Source organism: Balaenoptera borealis (assembly GCF_965194805.1).
Source record: "Balaenoptera borealis genome assembly, chromosome: 20".
NCBI classification, from domain to species: domain Eukaryota; kingdom Metazoa; phylum Chordata; class Mammalia; order Artiodactyla; family Balaenopteridae; genus Balaenoptera; species Balaenoptera borealis.
Window position 1 is genome coordinate 10,992,432 of NC_138879.1, and position 16,781 is coordinate 11,009,212.

General features: G+C 56.5%; 1 protein-coding gene across 1 annotated transcript; it reads left to right on the top strand.

Annotated features, from left to right (window-relative positions):
- Window positions 1-292: 292 nt before the first annotated feature.
- GAA (alpha glucosidase) lies at window positions 293-15,868 on the top strand (the record flags this gene model as incomplete). The annotated part of the gene is made up of 19 exons (XM_082372808.1): window positions 293-808; window positions 1,809-1,954; window positions 3,606-3,771; window positions 3,855-3,951; window positions 4,449-4,568; window positions 4,649-4,767; window positions 4,854-4,985; window positions 5,936-6,046; window positions 6,580-6,693; window positions 6,791-6,875; window positions 7,340-7,457; window positions 7,817-7,950; window positions 11,045-11,196; window positions 11,360-11,508; window positions 12,518-12,659; window positions 13,067-13,210; window positions 13,619-13,783; window positions 14,091-14,243; window positions 14,651-15,868. The coding sequence occupies 19 exons, from the start codon at window positions 293-295 to the stop codon at window positions 14,708-14,710; spliced, it is 2,823 nt and encodes a 940-aa protein (XP_082228934.1). The 3' UTR covers window positions 14,711-15,868.
- Window positions 15,869-16,781: the final 913 nt, after the last annotated feature.

Below are 16,781 nucleotides of genomic sequence, written 5' to 3' on the forward strand. Positions count from 1 at the left end.
TCACAGACATTCTAGATGCGTTTATTTGTAACATATTAGAAGACTTCACAATGCACAGGATTCTGCAACTCCCTGCTTGGGACTTTTCTCTCCTTTTCCTTTTTCCTCCCTCCCCCAGGTCTGCCCTGCTTCCTCACCAGACCTCACTTCCAGCCTGTGCGCTGCTGGGCTGGCCACAAGTTCATGTCTGGAAGCTGCTTAGAGAGTCTCCTGAGGCCCCGGCCACTCCCTGCTGCCGTCCCTTTGAGCCTGGTTCTTCTGTCTGCAGGCCTCCTGGGCCCGCTGCCCACACATGCCACCCTGTTCCTGCCCCCTGCTGGGGGTCTGCGCCCTAGTCTCCTTGGCCATCCTGGGGCACATCCTGCTTCATGACTTCGACGTGGTCCCCCGAGAGCTGCGCAGCTTCTCCCAAGAGGAGATTTACCCAGCTCGCCAGCCCAGAGCCAGCGGCCAAGGGTCCCAGCCCGTCCCAGGGCGCCACGGCAGCCCCAGGGCAGCACCCACACAGTGCGACCTGCCCCCCGACGGCCGCTTCGACTGCGCCCCAGACAAGGCCATCACCCAGGAGCAGTGTGAGGCCCGGGGCTGCTGCTACATGCCTGCAAGGTGGCCTCCGGACACCCAGATGGGGCAGCCCTGGTGCTTCTTCCCTCCCAGCTATCCCAGTTACAGGCTGGAGAACCTGACCACCACCAAGACGGGCTACACGGCCACCCTGATCCGTGCCACCCCGACCTTCTTCCCCAAGGACATCATGACCTTGCGGCTGGACGTGCTGCTGGAGACTGAGAGCCGGCTCCACTTCACGGTGGGCGGGCGGGGGCTGGGCAGGGGCAGAGAGTGTGCGGACAGTGGGCAAAGACAGACTCTACGGGGTGTTTGTTTATGCACAGACGTGTATTGTGCCCTCACCTGGAGTCTGGGTGTGAGCAGACACAGTGCCTACACTCAGGGAACAGTGGGCCGCTAAGACAGTGACTAGGAGGTTCTCCAAGATGTTCTAGAGGGCAGGGCTCAGGGCGAGGTGGTGGGAGGTTAGGCGCCCCCCAGGAAGTGACATCCCAGCTGGGACCTAAAGTAGGAGTCAGGAAGGGGAAAGGTAGAGAGGGAGGAAGGGGGGCTGTTCCAGGCAGTGGGCAGTGGGATCCCAGCCACTGAGGGCAGGGCCTCTTGTCCGGTTTATTCCCTGCTGCTTCCCAGCCCCTGGAACAGTGCCTGGCACGTAGCAGGTGCTCAGTAAAAACTTGTAAACTGAATGAATGTGCGGACACAAAGGTGAGAGAGCCTGAAGCACATAATTCAGTACGGCCCAGTTATTTTAACAAAGTAACTGATGACAGCCGTGGATTACTGAGTGATGACTATGTACCAGACAAGGGCTGGGTGTTCTAATTATGTTTTCTCGTTCACCCTGTGACTAGATATGCCAGGTAGAAAAATGTTGCCAGATTCAGTAAATAAAAATACAAATATGAATTTCAGATAACCTAGGAATTAGTCTTTTTTTTTTTAGTGTAAGCATGTCCCGTGCAATATCTGAGACATATTTATACTAAAAAAATTGTTTATCTGAAATCCAGATTTCCTGTGTCTTACCTGGCACACCCCACAGGAGGTGCTCTCCTGGCTCTATAGAAGAGGAAACTGAGGCTCAGGGATGTGGACCAATCTGTCCACACGCCCACGCTGTGTGCGGCCACCCTGAGACTTGAACTGACGCGTCGCTTCTCTGGAGGGTGAAGGATGGAGTGGACAGGTGTGCAGGGGCAGCCGGCCACCAAGGGCCTCATGACACCACTCTCTTCTAGATCAAAGATCCCACCAACCAGCGCTATGAGGTGCCCTTGGAGACCCCACGTGTCCGCAGCCAGGCGCCGTCCACGCTCTACAGCGTGGAGTTCTCAGAGGAGCCCTTTGGGGTGATCATGCGGCGGAAGCTGGATGGACGGGTGCTGTGAGTGCCCAGTTTCTGTGCCCACTATCTGCTGGGAGGTTTAGGGAGCTGGAGGACATCGTCCCTGACCCTATTGTGGTCCACCCTCCTGCTCTGGCCTCCTGGCTGTTCCTTGCCCCGCAGGGCCCTGGTGCTCACTGTTCCCTCCACCCCGAGCCCTCAAAGGCCCCTCCTCAGAGGGGACGTTTTGCAACAGCTGGAGACATTTTTGGTTGTCACCACTGGGCGCTGGGGTGCAGGGATACTGCTAAACACCCTACAGTGCACAGGCCGGCCCAGAACATGGAGCGATCGGCCCAAATGTCAGTAGTGCCTCGGCTGAGAAACCCTGGTCCAGTCTAAAGCGGCAACCCCACTCCAGGCAGCACCCCCAAGCCTGCTTTATTCTTGTTTATTTATCACATACTGCACATCAGTATATCAGGCACTGCAGTGATTAACTTGTCCAGTCCTCATAACAACTGGGACGTAGGTGCTGTTATTATCCCCACTTTACAGATGGGGAGACGGAGACACAGAGAGGCCAGGTGCTTGCTGGCAGGTGACGGAGCCCAGCCCAAGCGTCCGTGCTGTCGGCCACTCTGCTCCATGTCCCTCCGGGGTTTGCGTGCCCCCACGGGACCTTACCTTTGCTTGGACCATGGCTGCCATCTGCCTGAGGCAGGAGCCTTTCCTGTTCCCTCCTGAACCACCAGCTCCTAGAGCAGTTCTGACCCACAGCAGAGCTCAGGGATATTTGTGGAGAGGATGATGGTGTTGCTTGGTCTCGCCCTCACCTCCCCCCAGCCCACCCCCCAGGTATTGGATGCACCGAAACATCTTTTAGACTCAAACGCTATGGCTGTGAGTCCAAGTGTCCGGTGTCGCTCGGGCCCAGAAGCGCCCCCCCCCCGTACCCCTAGCCACGGGGTCAGCAGTTTTGCCACGGCTGCCCGCTGGCCCTGACACTGGGCTGTGCAAGCACCTTTCCCAGGACGCGTCCCATGCACTTTGCCCACATAGTCCTACACGAATATGTGCTGGCTGACAAGGCCCTGCTCTGCACCGAACTCTGCTACACGCTCAGAAGGAGGGAACTTGGACTTGCCCAAATCTTCAGAGCACTTGCCTTCTGAAGTGCATTTCTTTCTTTTGTGGCCTGTTCATTTTTTGGCCGGGTGTTGTAGACCTGCTCCCAGGACTGACATAGCAGAGGGAGGTAGAAACGGGCTGTGCAGATGCAGGGTGTGGGCTGGCTCTGCAGCTGGGGGGGTGCCTCTCTGAGAAGCTGACCTTCAAGCGGAGTTTGGAGAGAAGTTTTTTAAGCATTTTATCAGATCTTGGTCTTGAACACGCACAGACACCCACAGGCAGGTGAGCAAAGTCTTACACAGGGGCTGGTGGGGTGCAGCAGGCACTTGTCCCATGAAATTAGCCGTGATGCACCTTCCATGCAGAGAGGGACCCCGTGGAACCTTGGAGCACCCTAACTGCCCCTGGCTGGGCAGCTCCACGATGTCTGGGAGCAGGTTGGCCCTCCTGGGAGGTGCTCAGGGCCACGACTCCCAGGACTGGAAGGGTTTTGGGCAGCCCTTGCCCAGCACCTGCTTGTGGTCAGGGCTCATGGGGCCATGGGCTTCTGGTGCGAGGCCACCTGGTCTCTTCCTGGCAGGCTGAACACCACGGTGGCCCCCCTGTTCTTCGCCGACCAGTTTCTGCAGCTGTCCACCTCCCTGCCGTCGCAGCACATCACGGGCCTTGCCGAACACCTCGGGCCCCTGATGCTCAGCACCAACTGGACCAAGATCACTCTCTGGAACCGGGACGTTGCGCCTGCGGTAAAGGGGTGGCCAGGGCGGGGCGTGCGATCGGAGGGGCTTCACGGGCCAGGACGTAAAGCAGGGTGTCTGCCGTGTCCCAGCCCGACGTGAACCTATATGGATCTCACCCTTTCTACCTGGTCCTGGAGGATGGCGGTTTAGCTCACGGGGTCTTCCTGCTGAACAGCAATGCCATGGGTAAGCAAGGGGGTACTGGCGCCCTCCACGTCCCCCAGCCAGTTCTGCTTCTGAGCTCCCGGCCAGGGTTTCCCTGGTGCAGCCACACCCCCTCCTTCGTAGAGGGGGCTGGGCCTCTCTGCACCTATCTGACAGGCTGGAGGTAGAGGAGGGGGCAGGGGGTCGGGTCTCGTACACTATTCCGAGAAATGACCAGTGGGCTGTGGCCTCTGCCAGCTCTGTCCTTCAGTGCCTCTAAGGTGGGCTCTGGGACCTCTGACCTGGGCGGGGTGGGGCTGAGGCCAAAAAAGGGGCCCCAGGCCCAGCTGCTCAGCATCTTCTGGTCCTGCTCCAAGGATCTCAGCAAGCTGGGCTCAGGTGACTGTCCCAGGGCCCCCAAGCTCCCTGTGGGAGGGCCCCACCTCTCCAGCGGTGGTTTGGCCCATTGGTGCAGTGCCGAAGGTCCTGGGCAAGGGGGATGAGTATTTGTCCCTGAGCCCCAGGGCTGCTTCCCCCAGATGTGGTCCTGCAGCCCAGCCCAGCCCTCAGCTGGAGGTCGACAGGCGGGATCCTGGATGTGTACATCTTCCTGGGCCCGGAGCCCAAGAGCGTGGTGCGGCAGTACCTGGACATCGTGGGTAGGCCTCTCCCTGACCCTGGCCCCCGGCCCCTCCCTCCCCAGCCCCTCCTGCCCCCTCACGGTCGCCTTGGCTCCCAGGCTACCCGTTCATGCCACCGTACTGGGGCCTGGGCTTCCACCTGTGCCGCTGGGGCTACTCCTCCACCGCCATCACCCGCCAGGTTGTGGAGAACATGACCAAGGCACACTTCCCTCTGGTGAGTGCCGGGGAGGGGCCTGGGGCCCCCAGGGTGGGGCGGGGGCAACGAGCCTGGGCCCCGACCGCCCTGTGCTGTGGCTGTAGGACGTCCAGTGGAATGACCTGGACTACATGGACGCCAGGCGGGACTTCACTTTCAACAAGGACGGCTTCGGGGACTTCCCGGCCATGGTGCAGGATCTCCACCAAAGTGGCCGGCGGTACATCATGATTGTTGTGAGTGCCCCCTCCCCTCTTGTGCCACAGGGAGCAGGCTCTTTTGGAAGGAGAGGGGCCTAGTGTCTGTTGGCTCCAACTTTCAGTGGCATCGTCCTCATGCTTGCCATGGTCACTGAGAATGTTTCTGAGGGTCTTTGATATCGAGGGAATATCAGATTTATAGACTTGGCTCCTGCTATCCAGTGATGTCCCTGGAGACATCTGTCTGTGGCTCAGGATCCTTACGGCTGTAGGTTACTTGAACAGCTTAAAGCAAAGGGCGGGGTGGGGGGGCGCGTTGCTCAGCTGACACCACTCAGCTCTGAAAGGGCCAGGTGGCGCTGTGTGCCAGGGCAGCCGGAACCCCAGAAGCTCCATGAAACCCCTGGCCCTGCCTCCCTGCGGTCAGCTCTGTCTTGTGGGAAGGAGGGCAGGATCTGAGTGGCTCAGCAGAAAGACACACTTCCCTGGGCCAGTCCCTGCAGCCAGAGGGCTGTAATTCAGGGTCTGGTACAGCTGGGGGGCCAGAGGAGGGGAGGCGGAGCCAAGACAACCAAATGGTCACCACCACGGATACCCCTCAGGAGAGGAAATCCTTTTGGAATTGGGCTGATGGTCATTTCCATCCTTGCAGCCCCTCTGAAGGCAGCAGCATCCAGGTCCGCTCAGAGCAGGGAGGGCAGACACAGACCTTTTCTTTTTTTATTCTAAATGAAATAAATGCTCCCTGTAGAACGTTTGTGGAACTCTGGGCCCTTAAAGCAAAAGGAACGCCTGCATCCAGGTGCGCCCTTTTTGGCAATGGGGGCGGGGTCCCGTGCACGTCCACGCACACGCAGCGTGTTGGCTCACGGGCGCATCCACCTGTGCCTCGTTAACGTTTATCGAGAGCATTTTCTCGTTTTCCCAGCGATGGGTGCCAAGGCTTCGGGCATTTCCCTCTCATTCTGACTGGTTTCTCTCCCCAGGATCCTGCCATCAGCAGCTCCAGCCCTGCCGGGACCTACCGACCCTATGACGAGGGTCTGAGGCGGGGCGTCTTCATCACCAATGAGACTGGGCAGCCGCTGATTGGGCAGGTACAGCAGGGCCTGGGGGGTGAGGGGGAGAAAGCAGGGGTCCCTGGGCAGTGGGACTGCAGCGGGGGGCGGTGACAGCTGGGGGTGACAGTGGCCCCTGACAAGGAAGACCACCCTGAATCCTTGTGTCAGGGGCCCTTGTTTGCGGGCAGCTCAGAAACAAGCTCCAAAGATGCTTGGGGAGGCCTTGGGGTCCTCCACATCCTCTGGGCCCCCAGGGGCTTCCTGATGGTTCCCAGGCCTTCCCGGTGGGCGGGGCGCCCAGTAGACTCCTGACCTCCTGGTCCAGGGCAGGCCCAGAACCAGGAGGAAGGGGGTCCAGCCTGAGGGGAGGCTGGCAAGGCTCCCAGCAGTGCAGATTCTGGGGCCTCCCCGCCCTTGTGTGAAAGCGGGGCCTCTCCCCATGCTCCTCCCCTTGCAGTCCACCCATCCCTGGGTAGATGAGTGAGGCTACGGCTCTGCCTGCAGCCAGGACACACAGGGCCTCCGTGCAGGCTCCAGGGGCCCTGTCTCCCCTCTGGCCTTTCGTCCAGGTGTGGCCCGGACTCACCGCCTTCCCTGACTTCACCAACCCCGAGGCCCTTGACTGGTGGCAGGACATGGTGGCCGAGTTCCACGCCCAGGTGCCCTTTGACGGCATGTGGATCGTGAGTGTGGCCCCACCCTTGGGCATCCGGTGGCCTCAGGGACCGGCCCCACTCCCTGCACCAGGCAGGGCACCCACCCCCAGGGCCTCTCTTGCAGGACATGAACGAGCCATCCAATTTCGTGAGGGGCTCAGTGGATGGCTGCCCCAACAGCAACCTGGAGAACCCGCCCTACGTGCCAGGTGAGCCGCCTCCACCTGCCCGCCCCCCAGCACTAGTCGGCTGGGGATTTAACGGCTCAAATCAGGGATTTCCTTCTCTGGTTTGGGAGACTCAGAGCTCTGGTTTCTGAGAAGCTGATGGGCAGCAGCCAGCCCGGGAAAGGCAAGGGGTGCCCTGGGAGTAAGGTTCGCGTGGGGAGACCCCAGCCGCGTGCTGCTGACGGGCATGTGCAGCTGAGGCGAGACCCTTCAGAGGGGGTGTTTCAGGCTCAGGCAGTCGGACAGGGAAAAACTGAAAATGGTTAGGAGCAGGCAGACGTGAAGTCTGGGTGTGCAGACCACAACCTGCAGCATCGCCTCGTCCTGTCCTTGGAGAAGTGGAGACTGTACAGGCACACACCCCATGGCCCCAGGGGGCTCTCAAGATGTGGGGGGCACCAGCCTGCCGGGAGGAGGCTCCAAGGAAACAGCCCGCTCTCCCCCAGGGGTGGTTGGCGGGACCCTCCGGGCAGCCACCATCTGCGCCTCCGGCCACCAGTTCCTGTCCACGCACTACGACCTGCACAACCTGTACGGCCTGACCGAAGCCTTCGCCTCCCACAGGTGAGGGGCCCGGGTGCAGGAAGGAGGAGGCCCTGGCCGTCCCCACATCCCACCCCCGCCCCCCACCCCAGCTCCAAGCCTGGTGCCTCAGAGGAAGGGCATGGTGACGAGACAGGGAGGCCGGGGCTGACCAGGGCCTCTGGCTCCCTTGAGTTTGTCCTCCCCGTGACACGTGCATCTTCGAGGGTAAGTCAGGTGGCAGGGCTGACGGCCCGGCAGACAGTGGCGGTGACCTCAGCAAGGCAACTCCTTGCGCCCAGCTTGCCCTTCCTGCTGCACCGCCGGGCGCTCTTGCGGGCAGTGATGGGGCTCCTGGTGACCCTGCTCAACACAGCTCTCTGTCCCCCTTCTCCACCCAGGGCTCTGGTAAAGGCTCGGGGGACGCGCCCCTTTGTGATCTCTCGCTCAACCTTTGCCGGCCACGGCCAATATGCCGGCCACTGGACCGGGGACGTGTGGAGCAGCTGGGAGCAGCTTTCCTACTCCGTGCCAGGTGAGCACACCTGTCAGGAGGGGTGCAAGGAGGGGAGGGTGGGCCCCTCTCCGGGGGGTTTTGCCCAGAGCTGGGTCCTCAGAGAGATGCTGCCGCGATGGCATGGGGCCCGTCGCCAACTCATGTGCCATTGGGCTCACCTGTGGTGCCCCTCTTCCATGCGTCCCCATCTCAGATTCATGCTAACATCAGAATGTCCCTTCTGGTGACCACATTCTGAGCTGCATGAAATAGCATCTGAGCTCAGTCCAAAGGGTGCCCCCACCCCTCTCGTCTTAGTGCCTGGCTCCACCCTGCAAAGAAAATTTTGATTTTTGTTCCAAGAGCTCTGATGCCGCAGACAGACCTTAGGCCCAGGGATGGCTCAGGAGCCCTGGGGAAGGGCATAGAGGTGACCCCAGAGGTCACAGCTGAAAAGAGCCTCCACCAAACCCCCGGCCTGGAAGTGCTTTCATAGTCGCAGGCGTGCTTCCATGTGCGATGCATCTACAGAGCCTCGGGCCACAGGGATGTCCTGCTGAGCTGAGCTCTTGGGTGAGAAGTCCATTCCTCCTTCACAAAGCGGCTGCTGGCTCTGCCCACAGGTGCCAACCGGCTCTGCTTTTCACCCTGGGGCCAGCATGGTGGGTCGAGCCTGAGCACCTGCAAGCCAGTCTCTGAAGCCACCCCAGAGCCGGATTCCTGGGCTTTGTGTCCACCTGTCTGGTTCTTGGGTTTCAGTTCTGGTGTGAGCTGTTGTTACCAAGCTAAAATAAGGCTGTGCAGCTCCCAGGACCTGCTGTGACCCAGACTAGCACTGCTCACAGCCCCAGGCTGTGCCCCATCCTGCCCACTGGCTTCCAGGCTGGGTCCTGGTTCCCGAGGAGACAAGGAGAGGGTGGCCCAGCAGCCTCTAGTCCTGCCAAGCGGTGGTGGGGTCAGCACAGGGCCCAGATGCTCTGGAAGCTGTCTGACCCTTCAGCAACTCAGGGGACTCACTGACCCTCTGCTGTAACGAAGTACCACACCCCAGGTGATTTAAAACAACAAACTTATTCTCAGACTAGAAGTCTGATCACGGTGTCAGCAGGGCCTTGCCCTCCCTGAGAGTCTAGACAGAATCCCTCCTTGCTTCTTCCAGCTCTTGGTGGTTGCCAGCAGTCCTTGGCCCTCCTTGGTTTGAGGCTGTGTCACTCTAACCTCTGCCTCTGTCATCTCTCGGTCTTCTTCCTGTGTCCTTGTCTTCACATGGTGTTTTCCCTCCTCTTTTCTTTTTTAATATAGTTCCCTGGGCTATACAGTAGGACCTTATTGTTTATTTTATATATAGTGGTATGTATCTGCTAATCCCAAACTCCTGAATTATCCCTCCCCCACCCCCTTTCCCCTTTGGTAACCATAAATTTGTTTTCCATGTCTGTGAGTCTGTTTCTGTTTCGTAAATAAGTTCATTTGTATCATATTTTAGATTCCACATATGGCAGCTAATAGCTACAGTAGAAAACAATAGCTAGCAAATTTCATGCATGGGTCAGAATTCTGTATTTTTATATTCCCATCTTAGTTTAAAATACTAAGCCTCAATGACCTGTAACATGTGAGAAAGTTGGTTACACTTGGGTCACTGATGAGAAAACAAGATCTCTGAAAATGTTGCACGGGCTTTGTTTTAAAGTCTGTTTTGTCTGATATGAGTATTGCTACCCCCGCTTTCCTGTCATTTCCATTCGCATGAAATATCTTTTTCCATCCTCTCACTTTTAAGCTATGTGTGTCCTTTGCCCTAAAGTGGGTCTCCTGTAGGCAGCACCTTGTAGGCTCGTTTTATTATCCAGTCTGCCACTCTGTGTCTTTTGACTGGAGCATTTAGTGCATTGGCATTTAAGGTAATTATTGATACGTGTTTATTGCCATTTTAAACCTTGTTTTCCATTTGATTTTGTATTTCTTCTTTGTTCCTTTCTGTTTTTCCTTTTATGGTTTGATGGTTTTCTTTTGTATTTTCCTTGTGTTCTTTTGGTTTTTGTGAATCAATTTTATGTTTTTGATTTGTGGTAACCCTGATTTTCAGGTATGTTAACCCATTACTATATCTACTTGCTTTAGACTGGTAGTCATACAGGCTCAAACACATTCTGAAAAAAAAATCTAGATTTTATCACTCCGCTCCCCCACAGAGGATTTTCACGTCCTCTTTTACATCTTCACGTTCATCCCTTTGCCGTTCATCGTAGTTATCGTTGCTTTCACAAAAATTTTTTTTTTTTTAAGTCTTTGTACTGGCTTAGATGATTTACTTTCCAATTGTGATTCTCTTTTTCTTATAGATTCTCGCTTCTTTTCTATTTAGAGAAGACCTTTCAGTATTTATTTTAGGATAGGTTTAGCGTTGCTGTATTCTGTTAGTTTTTGCTTGTCTGAGAAATTCTTTATCTTTCCTTCTATTCTAAATGATAACCTTGCTGAGTAGAGTATCTTAGGTTGTAGGTGTTTCCCTTTCAGGACTTTGAATATATCTTGCCACTCCCTTCTGGCCTGCAACCTTTCTGTAGAGAAAGCAGCTGATAGCCTTACGGGGTTCCCTTGTAATTAACTCTTTGTTTTTCTCTTGCTGCCTTTAGAATCCTCTTTAACTTTTGCCATTTTAATTATGTCTTGGTGTAGGTCTGTTTGGGTTCACCTTGTTTGGGACCCTCTGTGCTTCCTGTACCTGGTTCCCTCTTCTGATAAGGTCACCAGTCATGGTGGATTAGGGTCCACCCTAACGTCCTCTTCTCAACCTGATTACATCTTCAATGACCCTATTTCCAAATATGGCAACCAGGGGTTAGGACTAGAACTTACCTTTGGAGGGGGATACAATTCAGCCCTAATGGGTCTAGTTTGCCCTGCCCACCCTGGGAGTTAGGGAGCAGATGCGGCTTGTCATTCTGCTGACCACAAGTGCAAGGTGCAGAGGCCATTGGTGTACTGACCATCAGGTAGGGGCTGGGTGGGAGGGGCTTTGGGAGGGATCCTTGCCTCCAGCCAGTTCAACAGACATGTCTGTCAGGCTCCTTGGCCCTAGACTGCTCCTGCTGTAGCAGCTGGAGGCCCATCTGACTCTGCCCTCCAGAAATCCTGCTCTTCAATCTGCTGGGGGTGCCCCTGGTGGGGGCCGACATCTGTGGCTTCCTGGGCAACACTTGGGAGGAGCTGTGTGTGCGCTGGACCCAGCTGGGGGCCTTCTACCCCTTCATGCGGAACCACAATGACCTGAACAGCCTGGTAGGGCGGGGGCGGCAGGGGAGGCCGTGCCCTGGGGAATGCCACTTTCTGTGCCAATGAGCCCAGCACTGGCTGGCCCAAAGTGCTGGGTCTCCTGGGGTGGGGGGACCTCGGAGTCCGTGGTCCCAGACCCCAGGTGCTTCCTCCACTCCCTCCACTGCAGCCGCAGGAGCCGTACAGGTTCAGCGAGACGGCACAGCAAGCCATGAGGAAGGCCTTTGCCCTGCGCTACATGCTGCTGCCCTATCTCTACACGCTGTTCCATGGGGCCCACGTCAGAGGCGAGACCGTGGCCCGGCCCCTCTTCTTGGAGTGAGTGCCTGGGTTGGGACTGATGGCCTCCGGCCCACTGACCCCAGGGCAGCTACCCTGCCGCAGGGGGTGTTCTGGGCACTGAGAGAGGAAGGAGGTTGCAGCAAAGTCTGGGCACTCCCCACTGAGGTGCCCCCTGCACCCCCAGTTCCCACCCATTAGATTCCAGCTCAGAGCAGGGAGCACTGGATAACAGAAAAAGCCAGGATGAACACTGAGTACAGACCAGGCCTCCCAGATGGTAAAACGAGTTATAAGACTTATCATGATTGAATCCATCTGGGGCTTAAGGGAACAAGACCACTAAAGAAATCCAATAGATATCCCCCAAGTAGGACTTAGTATATCTAAGAAGTTACCGTACCATAAAATGGCACCTCGAATCAGAGGATTAAAGGATTCTCCAGTAGTAAGGTAGTTAGTTAGCTATTTGCAAAAATCAACTTATTTTCCACTCATCCATACAAACCTAAGTTCCAAATGGATTAAATAGTTAAATGTCAAAAATTAAGCTGTAGAAAAAGCTGCAGGAAAACAGAAGTGAATGTTTCTCTATGACCTGTCAGTAGAGGGCTTTCTAAGCATCAAAAGCAAAAAGCAAAGGGAAGGAGGTTTCATTTAGGAAAAAAAAGTAACACTTCTTTGAACATAAGCAGAAAAATATTAAAACTGCTCTGAACATAGATTGTCAAGGCAAACGAATGGGAGAAAACAGTATCAATAAAATGACACTGTCCCTAATGTACAGAAACTCAGACCACGGGTAAGGGCCAGACAGACATGTGGGCAAGAACACAGCTTGCAAACAGGAAATGTGAACAGGTCATGCCCGAGTAGTCGGGCAGGGAGAGGTTATTCTTGGCTCCTGCCTTGACTTAAGCTGGCCAGAACCGGCCCTGCCACATGTAACCCAGGTCCTCTGGCTCCTGTCCACGCCTCCCCATGGGTCCCTTGAGCCCACTGACCTCAGAGGTCACCAGGCCCCCTTGCCCGTCCCTCCTGTTTGAAGGTTCCCCGAGGACCCCTGCACCTGGACCGTGGACCGCCAGCTCCTGTGGGGGGAGGCTCTGCTCATCACCCCGGTGCTCAAGGCCGGGAAGGTTGAGGTCACTGGCTACTTCCCCCGCAGCACGTGGTACGACCTGCAGACGGTGAGTCCTGGGGCCCTGAAACCTGGGAGGACGGGGGAGATGGAGCGGGTCTTCCCTCCAGCACCATCCGTGTGGACCAGAGAGTGAAAGAGGAGTCCTGGCTACATGAGGGCCCTCACCTGGGTGCTCCATCAGCATCATCCTGTGCGAGCCTTACAGGACCCATTTTCCAGATGGAGAAACCGAGGCTGAGTGGGTGACTTGCCACCGAGCTGAGCTGGGACCCCAGTTCTGCTCCCAAACTCCTGCCCCTTCTTGCGTCCTCTGACCTGCCCGACCCGAGTCCTGGCTCAGGCCTTGCACGTTCTGTCCCCACCATGTGGCCAGATCTTTGCTCTCAGCTCCCAACAATAGCACAGGAGCTTGGCAATGCCCAGGACCCCTTGTGACATGACATCCCCCTCCAGGTGCCAGTGGAGGCCTTCGGCAGCCTCCCACCTCCTGCACCCCTCACGTCTGCCATCCACAGCGAAGGGCAGTGGGTGACACTGTCCGCCCCACTGGACACCATCAACCTCCACCTCCGGGCCGGGCACATCATCCCCATGCAGGTACTTGGGCCGGGCCCCTGATCCTATTTGTCCAGCCCTGGGGTTGCTGGGACCCCACATGCCTCTGTTCAATTGGGGGTCTGCCCCCAGGCAGAGATGATACCTCTGAGGGTTGAGGATGAACTGGGCTGGGGAAGGACAGGATACATCCTTGCACTCACTTGCTCCCGGGCCTGGTGAAGGAGAGGCCTGCTTCACTGGCCTTTCTCAGAAAACAGTCAGTCTGCAAACCTCTGTGGGCCTCACGTCCTCTGAGGTGTCCACGGGCCTCCAGGCCGCTCGGCCGTAGGCTGTCCTGCGGATCCTGGTTTCTTCTAGCACGGCACTGTCCCAGCCTAGTGCTCCTCACGCCTGGGTCTGGAGGCCTCCACCAGGTTTGGGACAGTGACGTGGGCCACCCCCTCCCAGGGCCCTGGCCTCACGACCACAGAGTCCCGCAAGAAGCCCATGGCCCTGGCCGTGGCCCTGACTGCGAGCGGGGAGGCCCGAGGGGAGCTGTTCTGGGACGATGGGGAGAGCCTGGGAGTGCTGGACCGTGGGGCCTACACACAGGTCATCTTCCTGGCCAGGAACGTGAGTCCTGGGATCCGCCCAGGCTGGGGGCTGTCTTGGGGTGACTATCCTGACTTGGTGAGGGGAGCTGGCCTGGGGTCCTGGGATGGCCACGTGTCCCTGGGTCAAGCAGACTCAAGGGGAGAAGAGCCCGTAGGCCAACTGCCTTGGCTGGACTCCCCTGCACTGCGCCAGTGTCCTAGGGTTTGCACGGGGTGTGCTGCCGACCTGCCCTCCCCATCTGCTGTCCAGAGGCCCTGCCCTGGAGGGGCTTCCTGCCCCAGGCCATCTGCTCACACCTCTGGTCCTGTCTCTCTGCTTCGGCCAGAACACCATCGTGAACCAGCTGGTGCACGTGAGCAGTGAGGGGGCTGGCCTGCAGCTGAGGAAGGTGACCGTCCTGGGCGTGGCCACAGCCCCCCAGCAGGTCCTCTGCAATGGCGTTCCTGTATCCAACTTCACCTACAGCCCTGACACGGAGGCAAGAGAGCCTACATTTGAGGCCAGAAGGCCTGTCCCTGAGGGTGGGCGAGGGGGCGGGAGGTGCCCGCTGAGCTGGCATCATGGGATTCCCTGTCCAGAAGGGAGAGGACACTCAGGCCTTACAAGGGGCGGAGAGGAACTGATCCTCGCGGGGAGGAGTGGGAAGGTTCAGTCCCCTCGCACTTCACATCTTTTCTGCCTGTGTCCACACTGTCGGCCCCTGGTTAAAGGGCAGCTCGTTTCCAAAGCAAATTAAGGCAGCCACTGCCAAGAGTGCTCGGAGGGAACAGAGCGAGACGCTCCCAGGGCTAGGACAGACCCCATGTCCACCGTCCACCCATGTCCACAGACTGCTGTCTGCCCCACCTCTGTTGCCAAGCAAATTTTCCTGTTTCTTGTCCCCAGACCCTGGACATCCCTGTCTTGCTGTCGATGGGAGAGCAGTTCCTCATCAGTTGGTCTTAATCCAGGGCCCAGTGGTGTGCTGCGCCTTTACAGACCTCCCGGCAGCCCAGCACCTGCACCCTCGGTCGGCGGTGTGTGGGCCTTGGGTCAGAGCGCTTACCCCGAATCACATATCACTGACATCCCTGAACACCCGGATCTGCTTGTGAGTCTGCCTCCCAGGCTCTGGGCCAGCAGCTCTTCTGAGTCTTCTGTCCAGATCCCAGTCGGGTCAGTGCCCTGAGGGGTGCCCTGTGTTTGGAATGTTTACTGGAAGGTTTGCTTCACTGTAGCCTGTCACTGTGATGCGTGCACTGTCAGTCACCACTGCCTGCCTGTGACGCAGAGGTGGTGCTTGGGATGGGGTGGTACCTGCACCCCAAGGTCCCGCCTCGGGCAGCTCTGCTGCTGCTCTGACCTGATGAAAGCACAGAGCTGGGGGCCGCTGCAGACTGCTTTCTGGGCAGCTGCCCCCGACAACAGGTGGAGGCTGTCCACCAGTCTGACAAGTGGGCCCAGACACTCAGCAGAATACACAGGACTTGGGGAACCCTTAATCTCAAGTGCAATTATTTTTAATAAAAAGGGCATTTGCAATCAAGCTTCTGCCGGTCCTTCTGGGATTCAGGGTAAGGAGGATGTGTCTAAAGGCCCTGACACAGAAGCAAGACTCCATCCTCGATGGGCCCCTGGACGTTCCCGGGCAGGGTGTGCACGTGTGCTGTACTGTGCACGCTCAAAGCAGCACCCTCACGTCCCCACCTCACACCCTAGTATCACCCATCTCTAAGGTGACTGGAAAACATCCAGCCAGGCCTGGTGTCAGTCACGTGGTGGGAGATGCACTCTCCCCCCGAACCCTTCCCAAGGGCTGTGTAGACTAAGCTGCTACCCCCAACACCTCCGTTCCCAGGCAACAGCTGGTCTGCTTTTGGTCACTATAGACTAGTTTACATTTTCTGGAATTTTATATAAATGGAATCATATAGCATGTATTTCTTTTGGTCTAATTAATTACTCAGTCTAATTACTTAGCGATTTATCCATGTTGTGTGCTTTTTCATTGCCAAATAGTTTAGTTTTCCATTGGATGGAGGTGCCACATTTATCAAATTTTCATGGATGTTAGGATTGTTTTCAGTTTTTGACTATTGTGAATAAAGATGTGGTAATCATGGACCAGTCTGTGAACGGACATGTTTTCATTTCTCTCGAGCAAACACCAAGTGTGATATGGTCAGGTCACGTGGAGGCTGTGTGTGTGACGGAACTGTTTTCCAAAGTGGGTGGCCCCCTCTGCACTCCTGCCAGCCTTGCTGTCGCTTGGTGTGGTCTGTATGCTCACTTTCAGCTGTTTCAGTGACAGTGGATCTCGCGGTTCTGATCTGCAACTGAAGATGGCGAGCATCTTTCATGGACTCATTGTCACCCATAAATCTCTGGTGAAGTGTCTGTTCAGGTATCTTGCCCATTTTTTACTTGGATTTGTTGACCTTATTATTGAGTTACAAAGTACATTGTTTTTCCATTGCTACCATAACAAATTACCACAATCTCTGTGGCTTAAAATAACACAGATTTATTCTATCACAGTTCTGTAGGTCAGAAATTTGACACGGTCAACTGGGCTAAATTAGGTGTCAGCAGGGCAGCTTCTTCTCTGGAGGCTCCAGGGGAGAATCTGCTCCCCTGCTCATGCAGGTTGTCGGCAGAATTCAGTCTCCTGAGTGTATGGGTGTGAGGTCCGCATGTCCCTGTGGTTGTAAGCCAGACGTCCTCCTCAGCTTCTAGAGGCTGCTCCGTATCCCGGCTCATGGCACCTTCATCTTCAAATCCAGCAATGGTGGGTTGAGTCCTTCTCACCCCTGAGAATCAATCCTGCCTCTTCCATTATACCACTCTCTGACCCACGGTAGCCCAGAGCATTCTTGACCTTAAAGGGCTCATGTGATTAGATAGGGTCCACCTGGATAATCCAGGATAATTTCATCTCAATCTTTAATTACACCTGCAAAGTCCTTGCCATTTAATGTAGCATATTCACAGGTTCCAGGGATTAAGATGTGGGCATTTTGGGGGTACCACCATTCTA